At 37.7% G+C, this 17916-nt stretch overlaps 1 protein-coding gene across 1 annotated transcript in view; it reads right to left on the bottom strand.

The window, feature by feature from the left end:
- The window catches only part of TM9SF2 (transmembrane 9 superfamily member 2), a 60068-nt gene that overhangs the window by 14763 nt on the left and 27389 nt on the right, over nt 1-17916 (bottom strand). Inside the window, exons 5-13 of the mRNA XM_079136889.1 lie at nt 17681-17810; nt 16651-16775; nt 15520-15631; nt 14328-14407; nt 13357-13465; nt 6483-6615; nt 3913-4032; nt 1439-1496; nt 299-458 (exon numbers count right to left, since the gene is read on the bottom strand). Of these exons, the coding sequence (XP_078993015.1) occupies nt 299-458; nt 1439-1496; nt 3913-4032; nt 6483-6615; nt 13357-13465; nt 14328-14407; nt 15520-15631; nt 16651-16775; nt 17681-17810 (1027 nt within the window). The remainder of the gene's footprint in view (nt 1-298; nt 459-1438; nt 1497-3912; nt 4033-6482; nt 6616-13356; nt 13466-14327; nt 14408-15519; nt 15632-16650; nt 16776-17680; nt 17811-17916) is intronic.

Here is a 17916-nt window from a genome sequence, read left to right as displayed (position 1 = left end):
TTTATATTTTATTTAGAGATAAGATCTCACTGAGTTGCTTAGCACCTCACTTTTGCTGAGGCTGGCTTTGAACTCGTGATTCTCCTGCCTCAGTCTCCTGAGCTGCTGGGATTACAGGCATGCCCCACTGCACCCAGCCCATTCTTAGTATTAGAATTTTAAGAATTTTCTGTGAAATCTAGAGCCTATAAAATAAGTTTATATATCTTTTATACATATTTATGATCTCTTTAAAGGTGGCATATGCTGATTCCCACAACTGAAAATCACGTGAATAAAACAGCAACCATAAACTTACATTCTTTTTAAAACCAAAGTATGCACCAATAAATGTCAGAGGCACAGATATGCAGAACCAAAGGGCCAATATTGCAACAAGTGTGCCAAAAGGAATGGCTGCTGAAGATCCTTCTCCCCAAAGAATTAGATTCATTATAAAGAAGTCAGCAAACACGATCCTAAAAGACACAACAGGCTTCTGGGTAAAACCTGAGTTAGAAGCAAAATGAAGTAGTAATAACAGTATATAATTAATATTGCAACTTCTCTATTTCTAGGACATATACAAAGAAGGCAGAATTGTTGAGTCATAGGCTATGTGAATTTAAAACTTTACTAGAAACTGCAAAATTGCTCTTCTACTTGGTTCTGTCTAATTTAAACTCCTATTAGCAGCTTACAAAAATTAGTTATTTACATATTTTCACCACATTTAGAAATGCTGTTTTAACTTGGATTTCCTATAGACAACTAAAGCAAGCATCTTGGGTTGGCCTTTTAGGTTTTACCTTCTGTGACCTGCTGGTTACATTCACCATTCATTTTTTACTTGGGTTGCCTGATGTTTGCAAAGTTATATATGTGAGTTATTTCTATACTCCAGTCACTAATTCCTCATTAAACTTCTTGCTCTCTTAGCCTGCAGCTTTTTCTGAACCTAAACACCTGAATGTGTATAGTTAAGTTTCCTTTCAAGCTGTCTTCTGAGTACATGTTAAAAATATGGTTATAATCATAATTGGTTCTACATACACTACTCAGTTTTTTTTTAATTAAAAAAATTTTTTTTTAGTGCTGAGGGATTCACATATGTTAAGCATGACATGATCACTGTACTATCTCCCAGCACTACATAGTTTTTAAACGTTTTCTTGTTTATCCTTGTATCCCTTATTTAAGAGAACAGTACTCCCTAACCTGACATCATGAAGATACTCTTGTATATTTTTGTTCAATAGTTCTGCCTATTAGGTTTAGGTTTCAACCTACCACAAACTTATTGTGTGTATGAAATATAAAAGCAGGTGTTTTCTCCCTTCATATAATGAGTTGTCCCAACATCATTTATTTTAGTTCCTATGGTTTGTGATGCCATGTCTAGCATGCATCCATGCAGATATGATTATGTTAAAAAGTAATTATTGAAAAACTCACTTACCCAGGACAAAGAAATGATGTCAATAAAACATTTGTTTTCCACTTCTCACCTCCAAAGGCTGTAGAAGAAAACAAAAGTGGTATAGAGACTTTTCTTTAAACAAAGCCAAATACCATACTCCCAATATCTGGCAATTGCCAAACTGTCAGGCAGCATTGGCTGCTCACACTTAGAAAATGATCCCAGCAAATACACCACGATGCCCCTTAACAAATGATCCAGATCCAAGATGCAAGGCACAGAACATTTTGCTCTAGAGACTCGCTTCAGCATAAAACAAATCTGGTATGAAAGGAAAGTCATCCAGATCAGTACTTTTTCTTTTTTTTTTTTTTTACCTCAACACAAAATAACCCCCTTAAATCCTAAGGTGGTATCAATTAATAGGGTGGGGAAAGAGGAAACAATAGAGATGGAGAAATCCTTGTTTTCAGAATTCACTCTAAAACCAGGAACCCTCCGATATGACATGCAATCCCCTTAACTCTCCATACCAGGTCTGACTTCTCAGAGTTTCTCTACCACTGTGATTTCTGGTAGGGGTTAGGGAGGTGAGTGTGTCAGATCAGATGACTGAGAAGAAAGAAAGGGTTATGGTCTTTTGACAGAACAGATTTGCTTATAAACTTTTTACTCTCCCCCCCTTCAATTATTTTTCCATTTTAAAAATGATTAAACACTGAAATATATAGAATAAAAAACAAATAAACCAACAATAATAAAAAAAACCCCTCTGCTTCCAGTTTTAAAGTCAGAGATAAAACTGACTGAAATTAGAATGGTTTTGATTTGGGGGGCTGATTTACCAGATTGAATTCAGGGGCACTCAACCCTTAAGCCACATCCCCAACCCTATTTTGTATTTTATTTAGAGACATGGTCTCACTGAGTTGCTTAGTGCCTTGATTTAGCTGAGGCTGGCTTTGAACCTGCAATCCTCCTGCCTCAGCCTCCCGAGCTGCTGGGATTATAGGTGTGCACGACCGCACCTGGCCTAGTTTTTATTTTAAAAAAAGTTTGGGCATTGTTTGTAAGGAAGTTTAAATACCACTAATCCTAAAAATATGACAAAATTATCTACCTTCAAATACATGCACATATAATAAAATCATCTATATATGATAATAATTTCACAAATCTCTCAGTAACACTGTGAATTCATACTTCTGGGCTTAATATAACTCTGACATTCAAGGAGTATTTTTTTTTAACATTAGAAATGATTCTATCAAATGAAGTGTTTTCCTGATGAGGCCACAAGACAGCACCTCCCAGTAAGTTCTACCTGATTAACATGCTACTGCATCTGAGTGGGAAGAGCTGAAAGATGGAGAGGCAACAGCAGGAGGGCACCTCGAAGTAGAGGGGTGTGGAGGTGAAGGCAGGTGTGGAGGTGAAGGCAGGCATGAAGGTGCACAGCGGGCTGAGGAACTGGCAGAAAGTTAGTGCAGTCGAAATCATGAGAAAGGGAGTGATGGCAAAAAATAAGGCAGCTGGGGTCTGACCATATCTCATCCATATTCAGATTCACATGACTACCCTAGTCCCATGTCCTTTAGTGAAGGGTGAAAGAAAAAAGGAACTTGATAAAATCTACAGAAATTAACACACGCACTTCCAAGCAGAACTTCACGTACTCAGAGAGAACCGTATCTGCAGCCAGGCTTACCATTCTACTTGAGGCTGAGACTCCCCAACCTTACCTTAAGGTCACCTATGTAACCTACTGTGTTTCACCTTGACTGACTCTCCTATCAAAAAGACCCAGAATCACAGTAAATCCCAGATTACTGATAAGGGCTTTGGCACTCCTAAGTAGGGCCAACTCACACTCTGACCCTGCCAAGCTGCCTTCTAGGCCATTCAGTCTTGCTCTCTAGCCTTGACTTTTTTTTATGCTGAACTTCGCTTTGCTTCTGGAAAGCAAGAATACGGGAGACTGTAACTAATGATATTATAAAAGTAACCTACTTCAGGGTTGTCTAAAATAGATCTTAGTCTAATTTAAATAGTTTATTATACATAAGAATTAAGTTTATAAGACTTCTTATACATTACAAAAAGTCTACCTAGATACATTATTTTGTGTGGGCTGGGGTTGTGACTTGGTGGTAATGTGCTTGCCTAGCATGCATGAGCCCAATTTGTATACTTTCTTCTTTTGTTAGTTCAAATCTAAGTTGTTTATGAGCTTGATCTGCTAGACCAAAGTTTAAAAGAAAAAAGAAGGAGGGTATGGTGGATAAACAGCATCCAAATTTGCATATTTTACTAAGCATTCTGAATAGATAAATCTAGGCAAAGTCGTTCACATAATAAAAGAAATCACCAATCAGGCTTCCTTTACCTAAGGAGAGACACATATAATACCTACTGTTTACAGAGCACCACCCATCTGAAGCCCAGCCTCAGACCCCTTACTGTGGTAGATTTGATTCCTGATCTAAAAACCAGACACAATGACCTTTACTTACACTTATAGAATCTGGCAGCAACATAGCCTGCAGGAGTGCCCAGCAACACCCATAAGACCACAGCGCACGTCATCAGTGCTCCTCGGTTGGCAGGGGACAAAAATCCCAGGCAAGCAAAAACTAAAAAATAGATCATTAAAGGTTATAAATGTTATTCCTCTGTTTCCTTTGCTGCAAAATGACAGCCAAGAAACCTCTCATATTTTAAATAAGAAAACAAATACAACCTCAGGATAATCATATACTACCTTACTATGCAGCTATACCAAACCCTAGTAATTATTTAAAGTACTGCATTAATATGGTCAGACAGAAGGCAAACTCCACTTGAGAAGTTCCTTAATACCCTATCTTTCCCATGGTCAGGGGAAGCTAACCAGAAGCTCCAGAGTGTTTTCACTTCTTCTCAGATTCAAATATGGTCTTTAACATTAAATGAATAAAAATATTCCCACTTTTGTTTCCTTTAAAAATTCTAGGTCCTCTGGGATAAAAAATATTTAAAGAATGTATAACACTGAAACATAAGAGATAAGAGAATATAATTGGAGCAAAATAAGTGGAAAAGGTTTCATAGTACCATTAGCTTTTGGAAAACAAAGTACTAAAGGAAAACAAATTACTCAGTAAAACTCTGGCCCCTACCCTGATTGGTTGTTAGCTCTGCTTCCTCTTCCCTATATAACCTTTCCTACTAATTAGAATGAAAATCTTACCTTACATTCATAGATTCCCACCTTTAAACTGGAGTTCAGAAGTCATGATGTACTCATAATTTCAAGGCCAGTAAAACAATGTCACGAAGCTTCAAGCGGCCTTCTAATCCTGCTTCCCCAAAGTATGCATGGCCAAGCACATACGTGACAAAGTACACACACCTTCTAACTGGCACCAAAGTCATAACCAGCAGGAAGCAGATCGGGGCAGCTTTAAAGACCTGCCAGGATTTCAACTAAGAAACACATCCGTGGCTCTCAAGGCCTAAAGAATGGATTGTCCTTGAGCAAAGTTGGTTTTAGGGGACTTAAGAAAAATGATCCCTGTCCCTTCCTGTTCTGGGCTCTCTGAAACTTCCCTTCCTCACATTTTCTAGCTGCCCCAGCAAGGACCTGCTGGTAAGGTGGTAATAGGCAGCTCCTGATAAGATTTTAAAGCAAAAACTTATCTCCAAGAGTCTGTTCTGGCTGTCTATCGTGCTGTCCTCTGGCCACATGCAGATCTACCCTCTTCACTCATATATATATATATTTTTTTTTTTTTTTTTTTTAACAAATTCTAGCCCTATCAAAGCTGCATCTCCTTGAGTTGTGATTAGATTTTTTAGAAATAAGTTCTAGTTTTTTTAAATTGAACGAGAAGGTCTCAATCAGTGGCTCCAAAACTTACTTAGGTGCCATCTGGAAGTGACAATCGTCTCTGCAAAGCATTTCTAGAGTTAAATCCATCATAAAAAATTAGAAGAATTTTACTAACAGAAAATGACTATAGTAATCCATATTTAATATGCAATCAAACATAAGAACAAATGTTCACTAAAAAGAAAAAGTCAGCTGTTTTGAATTCTTCCAGCAATACCTGCTCATCAGTAGAAAATATCAATAAAGGAAAACATGGAGAAACATGTAAAATTCAAAAATTCATTAGGTAAACTGGAAGAACTTGGAATTATTTCTTTTTACTTATTTTTTTACTTGAACCCAGGGGCATTTCACCACTGAGCTACATACCCAGCCCTTTTTATTTATTATTTTGAGACAGGGTCTTACTAAGTTGTTGGGGGTCTAGCTAAATTATAATCCTCTTGCTAGAGTCTCTGGGATTACAGGCATGTGTCACCAGATCCAGCTAAGAACCTAGAATTAATGTATCCCCAGAATCCCTCCTGTGGTTGATTAATACCTCTAAAAGAAGTTAAAAAAAAAAAAAAAAAAAAAAAGACTACCCTAATTGACAAAAACAATTTCTCCAGATGTTCAGTGGCACATAGAAGAGATGCACTTTGTGGGAAGACCTTTCCTGAACACTACTAGAAAAAAGTCTTCTCCCTAAGTCCTACCCCATGAGATAAGAAAGGGTTACTCACCACCTTGCCTCCTGTTCCTTCTCTCCTCTCTTCTGGACACCAAGAACATCTTGGAGTCATAATCAAATTGCTCCCCCCTCTCCCACAAGTGACCCTGCTTCCACGCTACCCAGTCTCCAGATGGCCTCTGAGGACCTATTTATCTGTACCCAGTGTCACCAAGACAAAGACTAACAAAAGTCAGCCTTCAAACACAGGTAACCTGCCCCTAAGGCACTCAGAGCCAAAGCACATAGATTTTGGAAGTCAAAAGAACTAGAATCAGGGAGTTGGGATTATGGCTCAGTGGTAGAGCGCTTGCCCAGTATGTGTGAGGCACTGGGTTCTATTCTTAGCACCACATATAAATATTAAAATAAAGGTCCACCGATATCTAAAAAAAGAACTAGAAACAATCTAGCCTAGTAACTTTACTTAGGAAAACTGGTTTCCAAATAACAATTTAGAAAATATATTTTCTACTTTTTAATTTTCACTTAACACTTACACAAAGTCACAAAAGTCATAATTAAAATCTGTGTGCCGGATCCTAGAAAGACTGATAGAAGCATTCCTTTTCTTGGAGGACGAAATATATCACCATGAACTAGTTTCCAGCCAAATTCTTCCTGGGCATCCTCCTAAAAAGGGAATGAAATCAGTTCAATGCGTCATGAGGAATCGCCCAGACTACACTACTAAATTATTCCCTAATAGAAGATAAACTTTGTAAACTTACAAATGTTAACATTTCATTTCATTTTTGAAGATCAGAGCTTAACTCATGGAGTTTTATATGACTTTCCTGTTTCTAAAGGAATACTATGTATTAAGGTCTATAAATCTTATTGAGAAACTTTACAAAAATTATGTGATTCTTACCAACTACCTTAAATCAAGATTTTGTGATCCAATTTGATTTGATTTTTGATCATATTTTATCCTTTTCAACCCATATTTATCTCCAAAATAAGCAAATGGCATTAGCCCTCTCATACTACAGCTATTTTACTAGCAGCAAGTTTGGTCGTTAACATACCAATAAGCCTGTGCTACCAGCCCCAACTGCATGCTGACCTCCAGACACAAACACAAGTTCCTATCAAAGGTCCACTTGGTTGTCTTAATAGAAATCTTCAAACACTGTCACACACTTATTGCATCCTTGGATGCCCCAAGGCCCATCTTCCAGCTGGTCCCTTTATCTCCAGGGCTTTGGAAGATCAGGGGAGGGCCGTCTCTGCCTCCAAGCCAATGTCAGGATTAGAATCATGGGCAGAAGGGCCATCAGCTCTGCCTGCACCTAGAATCCTTTACAGCCCTCATTGCATTCTGGGAACCCGAACCTGGCTTTTCTTGGCCACTTTTCATTCCCTTGAGTCTTGGGAAGGCCTGTTATCTGTCTTCCCAGACCAACCCTGCTTAGAAAAGTCAGGATGAAACTACCTCATTTGCCAAATTAGCCCCAACTCCGACCACTGAATCACGGTTCCTATCAGACCAGGCATCATCTCTGAAGTCTCTGCAAATCCCAATCCATCCATTCCTCAGCTGCTTTCTCAAGGCAGTCCCTACCCCGACTCCCACCCTGCCACCTCGCCTAGTCTCACTAGAGGGAGCTTTCCAAAGTTCTCGGCCAGCAAGACCTCCTTCAGCTGTGTGCATGTCCAAAAGTTTTGAGAGATGGAGATCAACCAGCTCATCTCAGAAACCAGATGGGGTCTGTCTACCATGGTGTCTTGTCCAACACTGGGCTACCCTGACCACCTTTCACCCAGGCTGCCCACCATGGGCTTAATGGAGCTGGGTCAGTCCCACATGGGAGACAGGTTAGGGCAAGTCTTTGTCATATGGATCAATCTGCTTACTCATAATGGGGTTTGGACTGCTGTCCCTTGTATTGGCACTGCAGATTCTCAAGGCCATAGGAGTTTGTTGTTATCCAGGCATGTCCTGCCACCTGGGCCTCCAGTTCCTCTGAACTTTCCAGAGCCCTGTGCCAAGCCTTCACTTGGTGACAGCACCTCCTTTCCCTCTGTCCATCTTCCCTGGAGAAGCCTGGGCCAAGTGTGACTTGGGAAGCTTTTCAACACTGCCACTGGGTTCAGCCTGTCACTTCCTTTCTCTACTACAGCAAACTTGATCTCCACCATATTAACCTAGAGAATCAGCCTGAGCAGGCTGGAAGAAAAAAATTGACATAAGTAGGCAAGGAACAGATTCTAGCTGGAAACCCATGTTCTGAGAGTTCATCTTTCTACATCTTTCCCATTGATGACTCTGGACTTGACCAAAGTCATTTCCCATGGGGCCAGAATTAAGACATTAATCTTGAATCTTTCAGCATCTCTTCCACTGAATCAGAATTGCTTTCTCATAATTTATATTAGAAAGATAACCAATATACTAAAGCAAACCAGAAAAAAAAAAAAAAAACCCCAGAATTATCCATACCTGAATTGATTCTCACTCCCTAAGTTTTTCTTCCTATAGTCTCTCTCAGTAGATCAAAACTCTATCCTTCCAGCTGCTCAAATTCCAAAACCTGGGAGTGACCTGAGTCTCTCCTTTTTTCATACCCCCCATACAACTCTTTAACAAATTCTGTAGTTCTACCACCAAAATATATCCACAGACCCCCACTTCTCTCTCTCATGGCTTAGGTTATCAAATCTTACCAGATATGGCCTGGCTACACTAAATTGGTTTGTTTCAGCCCTTGTCTCCATTCAGCTGATCCTCTATACAGCAGCCAGAGGGATCCTTAAAGCCAACCAGGTGACTGGGCCAGAAAAGTGGGGTCAATCATTGACTTCTCTCTGATTTCTATACTCTCCACTTCTATACTCAACCAGTTAATTAGCTCCAACAACCTCCTAAACACTCTGTCTACTTCCTCCCAGACCTGTCTGATCTCTGCCCAGCTCCAAACCTTCTCCACATAACATTCAAAGTGATTTTCCCAAAACATAAATCTGGCCATGTGTCACTACTGTTTCAAGTTCTTCAACAGCTTCTTAATGACCTTCAGACTATGCAGCTTACAAATCCTTCAAAATCTGGTCCCTTTTCTCTCAACATCCCCTCTAGGGTATGCCTGTATCCCTCCCACAAATTCCCATTTCAACTTCTATCTTGTGCAAAGACACAGTGGTGCATGAGTGAAATCCCAACTATTAGGGGAGGCAGAGGCAGGAACATCACAAGTTTGAGGGTTTTTAAAAAAATGGGGGAGGCTATTGGTGGGATTCTACAAATGAAACAAGACTGAACATGAGTTGATAATTATTGAAGATGGGCATACTGATCTTTTTGCTTTTGTGAATGTTTAAAAAGTAGGAGAAAAATTATATGCACTTCTTCTTTTAGATGGGGTAGTGTTAGACAAGGGACCATTTCTTTTTGGGGGGTACCTGGGATTGAACTCAGGGCACTCAACCATTGAGTCACATCCCCAGACCCATTTTGTACTTTATTTAGAGACAGGGTCTCACTGAGTTGCTTAGCAGCTTACTGTTGCTGAGGCTGGCCTTGAACTCTTGATCCTCCTGCCTTAGCCTCCCAAGCTGCTGGGATTATAGGCATGTGCCACTGCACCCAGCCACAAAGGCCTATTTCTTATTACCTTCTGTTGAATAGACACTGAAAAAAACCTAGGCTTTTCCAGAAAGCTAAAGCCTTTTCTGGGCCAAACCTATGTGACTAGATTTTTGTTATCCTTGTAGAGACAGTCTACATTAATGCATGTAAGCAAATGTGTGAACACATTTTCTGTTTACCAAAAAGAGAGCACACCACATGCATATTTGATACTAAGCTTTTCTAGTCTAGTAACATCTTAAGGATTTCCTTCTACTTTTTGTTTATATAGCTATTTCTCCCCCACACACTTTTTTTATAGTACTAGGACTTGAACCCGGGGCTTCATAGAAGCTTGGCAACATCCACTGAGCTACATCCCTAATCCTATCCTATTCTTTTTAATTATGCAGTATTCTATTACATGGATAGTTTATAATTCATACAACCAGTCCCCTGTTGATGGGTACTTGGGTTGCTTATAACCTGCTATTCGTAAACAATGATATATTTATTATTTTAAAATAAAAATATAAAATCCTATGCATCCAGATTAATTTGAAAAAGTGATATTGTTGAGTCAAATTATATCAATAAGTAGGAAGGTATCTGCAAACGGCCTTCCTAGCTTACACCACTTTACATTCTCTCACAGTGTACCGAAATGCTCCTGTCCTTAATCACTCAACATAGGATCTTAATGAACATTTTAATTTCTGCCAAGGTACTTGGTTAACAAATAATATTGTGTTGTACTTTAAATTTGCATTTTTCTTACTGTCACATCTTTTTGCATATTTAACAATCATTTATATTTTCTTTTATGGACTCTTTTTATGTACCTTGCCCAGTTTTTTACTGTGTTGTTGACTGTTTTCTCAATGATTTTTAGGATTTCTTTATTTATTGAGGACTTAACTACGTTAGGTATTTGAAATATTTTTCCCTGTTTGACATCTGTGGTTTTTATTTATTTTTTATTTTTTGGTGCTGGGGATTGAACCCAGGGCCTTGTGCATGCAAGGCAAGTACTCTACCAACTGAGCTATATCCCCAGCCCTGTGTTTTTTATTTGATAGCATTTTTTGGTCAATTGTGTGTGTGTGTGTGTGTGTATTAATCAAGTAATAACAGAGGAGTCATTTTTTTCATGGGCTTTTGGCTGTCATATTTTATAAAATTCTACCCATCTTCAAGATTTAAACATAACTTTCCGTGTTTTCTTCTAATATGTTATAAATTCATTTCCATTAAATCATTAGTTATTTTAATCTAAGAAATAGTTATCTTTAATTTTTAAATTTTATTCCAATACCACTTGCCAAAGAATCTGTTCTGCCCCTATTTATACATCTTGTTTAAATCTGAATTTAGACATTATAATTATATACAGAAAAGTGTTTACTTGGAATTCCTTCTAAATCTCCTTTTTGGATTGGTTTCATTTACTTATTTTCTGCTGGAGTATTTGTACAAAAATCCCTTTTGTATAGTCCGCTTGTGTTCAACTGTTTTTTGTTCATCTGAGAAAGGTATTTCAGCCTCGTTCCTCAGAGCAGCTCTGATGTGTGAGTCTGCGTGACGAGCTCATTTTTCCCACGCTCACACGCTTGTTCTTGAGCCTCCTCGGTCACTCTCCCTCTGTCCACTGTAGATGCTATCTTTTTTCCTCTCAAAGATCTTCTCCCTTCCCTAGTATTTTATGCTCTTGCCACTACTGATCTAAGAGTGTATTTCTTTTCATTTTTTTCTGCTCTGTATACAATGTATCTTCTATCTATGGATTTTTGTCTTATTTGTTCTGGAACATTCTTAGCTAATACGTTTTTGTATATTTTATACTCTGAAACTAATAGTTCCAGTACCTGAGATCTTGGGGAATCGAAATTAATTGTTTATTATAAAATTTTGTGGATTTCTAAATCAGTGCTCATATTTTACTGATGTTAAATGAGACACTCTGCAAACCTAACATGGAGACTTTCTTTCACAGGATTTCCACTTGATTCTGCCAACAATCAGAGTCACTCACAAACCTAGGACCATTTCAATTCTGGCACCCCTGGAGAATCCAGCTTTACTTCAGAAGACTGAGACTTGGCTCCTCATCACACACTCATGAGTCAGCCTTCCAACTGGCTGAGGGGGGAGGCAGGCATCATCCAGGGAACCTTGCTCCTCCACTTGCATTCTACTTCCTGCTCTGATTCAGTCCACTCTTTTGGGGCATAGGGTAGAACAGGGGAAGTCTTTGGATGCTACTCATCATAAGGTGGCCAATGCAGCAGTAAGTCTGGTATGTCAAGGCTTGATGACTTGTTCATGCATGCGTCAAGCAAATTTTTTATTGAGCAACAACAGTATGCTCAGCACTGCTTAAACAGGGGAATATAAGTAATAGAAAAATCCCTGTTCTCATGAGTATGTATTTTCATTGGGAAGGCAGACAAAAAAAAGTAAGCACTATAACAGTACTTAAGAGAGCAATAAGCACTATAGAGGAAAATCAGGAAGTATGGCTGTGTGTGGGAGATGAGGTAATCTCAGGTGGGACAGCCAGGAAGTTCTCACTGGGGAGACCACTTTTCCCCAAAGAGCTGAAGAAGGCAAGGAGGACAAGCACCCAAAACAGAGACTGTAGCAAGTGAATGCCTTGACATGAGAATGTGCCTGTGCTGTTGCTGATGGCAAGGTGGGCAGCATGGGTGATCGCAGCACTGGAAGGTGACACAAGGCTTTACAGGTGGGAAGTCACTGGAAGGTAGAGCTTGGGAGTGAAACAATCTGACTTGTGTTTGAGCACACTCACTCATGGTTGCAGTTAAGAGACTGGAGGGACAACAAGAACAAGACCAGGAGTGGAAGGAAGCAAACTCCACACAGCGACTACAAATTAAGACAATTTGGAATAGCTGATTGTGAACAGAGTATTTTGAAATTATTTTTAAAAAGTTTAATGACACATGACCAATAAAAGTCACAGAAAAGAGACTATGGAGTAGAAATACTAAAAGATTATAAATATTAGTGTTCTTTTCCAATCAGAAGGATAGAAAGGTTTGTGGGATAAGGATAGAGAAGCTGAAGAACAGAAAGCAAAGGAAACTTTAATATTTTTGCATTCATTACAAATTACTGTGATTCTTGCAAAAATTCTGTTATTGTGCTGCCATGAAATGAAAGTACAAAAAGTGTAACATTATATACAACTTAAAGTGTTTGAGAATAAATGAGCCTGGGACACTGAAATTAAGTTAAATATACCACAAGGTTGAAATGACAAAAATTCAATTAAAATTTAAGTAAAAATGGCTCAGGAATAATATTATTCGGTGTATGGTAAGGATGATGAAGCTGACAGAGTTAATGACACATAGTGAGGGAAGCTGACCTACTGACACAGGTGAGGCTGTGAACAGTTATTTCTGAATGCCGTGATGACTAAACTTCTACAGGATACCTTTTTCTTTTTTGTACTGGGGATTGAATCCAGGGGCATTTGATCACTGAGCTACATCCCCAGCCTTTGAATATTTTTTTAGATTTTACTTTTAGTCAGACTTAACAAAGTCTTATTAAGTTGCTGAGACCAGCCTCAAATGTGCAATTCTCCTGCCTCAGCCTTCCCAGTCACTGGGATTATTCTCAAGTATCACTTTCCTATTTGAAAATATGATTTCAAGATAACTTTTGGGAAGAATGTTTTGAAACACTTTTTAAAGCTATTCTTTTTAACTTTTTCTAAAGCAACAATAAAGATTGTCTTTGACAGACCAAAGACTAGATAAAATGTCCCCACTCACCGTAGAATCCATCTGATTATATCTGGCAATATCTTTATGCAGTGTCCGTAACATAATCATAGCTACCATTCCAGATAAGAAAAGAACAATGACCAGGGAATTCATTATGCTGTAAAAATAAGCACATCATGATTATCTGTAGCTTTATCTACAGAAGAGTTGAAACAGTTTTTAACTGGTTATTGAGTAACATCAAAACAGAAGGAATCAAAATCAAAGTTAAAATACCTAAAATCCAACAAATTCAATGAACTGTGTTCATCTGTGTTTCCTTCTAGTAGACACATAGCTTTATATATTTATTCTAATACCATTTGTTTTTGTTTTTGAAGTGCTGGGGATGAAACCCACAGCCTTATACATGCTAGGCAAGAGCTCTACTACTGAGAAATGTCCCTGGTCCCTGTAGTTTTATAGTCTGTTTAGAACCAGAACTTTTTTATCCATGATCAACATTATTAAATAACTACTATGCCTAAATCACTGCATCACATACAAGGAAACAATAAAGGACTGGCCTACACCCTCAAGAAATTTACTGAAGAACAAATTTACTCAACAGATTAGTGTCAAAAAGATTAATTGGCAAATCAGGAAAAGAAGAGCAATGGTACCTATGAATAGGCTTCTAGGTAAGTTCTGAGTCATGTTTTGGAAAGAGTAAGAATAGCTGTAACAATAACAGCAACTTCTATTCACTGCACACTCTTGGGTCCCAGTAATGTCCTCAGATGCTCTGTGCCATTATCTCCTTCAATCCTTGAATGATCTCAGGAACTAGGTATTTCTAGACAAAGAGGTGAACTCTGAGAAACAGACTGCCTGCCCTGACAAACAATTCATTCCTTAAAGCCAGGATTTGAACCCAAGTCCAGACTTCTAAACACATGCAAGGATGAAAGAGTACATGAGATGTTCAAAGGGACAAGGAGAAGAATAAGTAGAAAGCCAAAAGCAGACTGTACTCTTACCTAAACCACTGTATGTGCGTATGAGGCATAGACTCCAGAATGTAGTCCCACCTAGATGCCCACCTGATGTTTTTATCTTCCTGGAGGTGGAAAGAAAAAACTGTTGACAAAGCAAATTAATAATCCCACAACACCCTTCCAGAGTCTGCCCTTCCATTCAGTCAACACCTGCAATTACTAATGACCATAACCAGGGTTAGTTGTAGATTGAGGGAGTTTTAGATTTACTCAAGTCTGATGGAAATCTGGATAAGATTAAGCAATAAATGAAAAAATAAAAATAAAACAAAATGAAAACCTATATATGAGTTTCTGGCAATACCTACAAACTTGTTTTCTTAAAAGTCTTATTTTAAACTAAGTAACGGTTTATTTTCTATGCCCAAATTTAGAGCCATATTTAATTTCTGCAGAAAATAATTGAATGGAATAATTTATTCTTTACCTGGAGCCTATGGGGCAGCTAACAAGACCACAAAATCATAACCTAGGTACACTGAGTATCTGGAAAATGTCATTTGTACTGAGTTCTTAATACCTAGACTATGTACTATTTACTGTGCTGGGCTTGCAAAATTAAACACTACATGGGGGCATTAAATGTCACATCTACATTAGATTGCCAAACTCATTTTTTTTTTATTGAGGGGAATACTGCCTAAACTTTTCACAGCAAACTGTTACACTCCTGTTTAGAAACTTCTCCACTGATAAAAATACTTTCTTCAATTTACTAAAAAAATCTAGCAACAGGAAATTCTAAATGCATACTCAAGTTCTGATTTTGAAAATGGTATTGTTTTCCAAATGGTTTTGGCATGTCTTTGACATTTTCATACCATCTTCTATGCCTGCTTATTTTATATCTTTTTCTGCGGGGGAGTACTGGAGATTGAACGCAGGGGCACTTAACCACTGAGCCACATCCCCAGCCCTTTTCTGTCCTACATGCATCTCTTAAGCATGACACAAATCAGGCTCAATTCTCCAATTTCTTATTCTTTTCCATTTAAACTAAAACTTAGTTTCAAGAGTGATTATATTGGTTGGTACACTGACAAACTATTCTAAAAACCAGCTCATTAAGAGCTTAACTATTTGGCAAGCTTAATCATTAGTATTTTTAATTAGTTTAGGTAGTACAAATTTAAAATCAATGTCTGAGTTATACCAAAGATAAAAACAAACTCACCTGGAAACTAACAGAGTAAGTATAGGCAATTTTGATCTCCCCAGAGGCCTTGTTACTTATATCCATGGGGGGTCCAGAGCAGTCTGGTTTATCTATATGGGTATGTTTGAAGCTGTGGGAAGAAACATTTTGGTGAAATGCTGATAAAGTACAGTTTAAAAAAATGGGATAAAATAAAGGTTAGAATTTCTGTACCATATTTTGCAATGCTGCTAATAGTTCAAGATGAAATTATCTATGTCATATCTAATAGGATAAGTATTAACTTCATATAAATAATGAGCTAAGTTATGTGTACAAAATCATTACTCAAATTATAAACAAACTTCTGAAAAGACTATACTTGAAGAGTGTTAAATAATCTTTTTGTTGTTGTTGTTGAGACAGGGTCTCGCTATATTGTTTGTCCAACCTGGTCAAAAAACTCCTGGATTCATTGGATCCTTCTGACTCCCAAGTGCTGGGATTATAGGTGTGTGCCACTGCACTCAGTTAAATAAACTTGAAGAAGAAAACGAACAAAAAAATCACAGTTTAAATGAACCACCACCTTATTATGGCACATATTTCTTCATCACTAGTGATGAGAGAAGATGGCTAATTCACTTGTTAGAAAAGTCATGAAAAAAAAGTCAAAATATGCACTTTCATGCTAACACCCCCGAAACCTGGAGAAGTGCTCTTCCCATAGCTCTTCCCACACTAGATCTAACACTGCATTAAGGCTTTGGAACCAAGACACCACTCAGCTCCCAAGGGTCTCTGACTCGAGGAAAGTCACACGTCCTGGAGGCAATGCTCTGTCCACTCAAAAAGGGGCACTGTGCCAACCACTCACGTTCTCCACTACATGCTGACAAACCAATCACTGTCAAAACTCCCAGATTGAAAAACAGAAAGGTACCTTGGCATGACCAATTACTACAAAGGGGAAAAAATAACTAGAGTTTCTCCAAACAATTTAGTAACAAATAAGCTAAAGGGAGTTTTAGTCACTATCAATCCTGAAATGCCAGAATAATGATTATGGAATAAGTTATTTGGGCCCCAAATACTTTTTTTTGGACCTGAATTTCACTTATGTTTATTTACTCTTTGTCTATTTAGTTTACTCTTTGTCTATATAGTTACCTTTTTGGTTCAAGTTTAGCAGCCACTAATCTTGCTCCCATGGAACCAGTTTCAACAACATGATAGTATATTTTGATGTCAACATGGTTGAAAATGTAAAACGTATCTCTTTCATGAAATTCCGACTGTAGAACAGAACATAAAATGAAAGGAAGAAAACTGGCTATAGAAAGAATTAAAATATAAACTTTCAAAATGGGCTATCACAAGAAGGAAATTTTAAGCTTAGAATTTTAAATCTTCTCACTTCTATCAGATCATAATAAGACTAAATTAGTTTGTCATGATTATACAACATTTTAATATATATTCTCAATTTTAATTACCATCTAAATTAATGTCTCCATTCTATTAATGCATTTTTGGGTTTTGTTTTTATGGTACTGGGAATCAAACTCAGGGGCTCACACATGCTAGGCAAGTGCTCCATCACTAAGCTACTCTTAATCCATTTTTTTAAACAATTTTATTTATTTTTTTTTACAGACAGTGTTTTGTTTCCTTGTACACAAATGGGGTACAACTTCTTGTTTCTATGGTTGTACACGATGTAGATTCACACCATTAGTGTAATCATACATGTACATAGGGTAATGATGTCTGTCTTTTTTCACCATCTTTCCTATTACAAAAGAATGGCCTCACAGGTCAGACTTAAAGTACACTACCAACTTGTAATACAAAGTCCAGGAACATATAATGAGGCCTTTTTGGCACTCCACTATGTTTTCTTAGGTGTACATTTATGAGTATAACTTTATTAAGAGTTAGAACAAAAGTCCTACCCCTTAGCACAGCCCTTAGCATACAAGAGACACATTCGGTAAATGTTAAACTAAATCTAAATTATTTTAATTTTGGAGTTAAATTTACATTTTTTAATGTGGCTCAAGTTTAAGATCTAAGTAGTTACTCCAAATACCTGAATCGTATTTATTTAATGAATGTTAACAAGTGTTTTCAAAGTAAAGACCAAATTCTCCAAAAACTCATGTTTTAAAAATCAGCATCAAGTTTATCACAAACTTACATTAATAACACAGGCATCTTTTGCATGGCCTTTATCTGTAATGTAACAGCCAATAGGAAATCCAGGATTACAAAATCTCTGACCATCTTCAACATCATAACACCATGTTACAGGCATATTATCCACAATCCTACGCACAGAAATGAGTCAAGTTAGAGGAGAACCCAGAGAACATGACCAAGAATTAACACCAAAATCAGTGTTATCACTTTGTAAAACGTAAGTGTCTAAATGCT

This window comes from Sciurus vulgaris, assembly GCF_902686455.1.
Source record: "Sciurus vulgaris genome assembly, chromosome: 4".
In the NCBI taxonomy this organism is placed as follows: domain Eukaryota; kingdom Metazoa; phylum Chordata; class Mammalia; order Rodentia; family Sciuridae; genus Sciurus; species Sciurus vulgaris.
The sequence above is the reverse complement of the archived record's forward strand: the minus strand, read 5'-3'. Positions and strand labels throughout refer to the sequence as shown.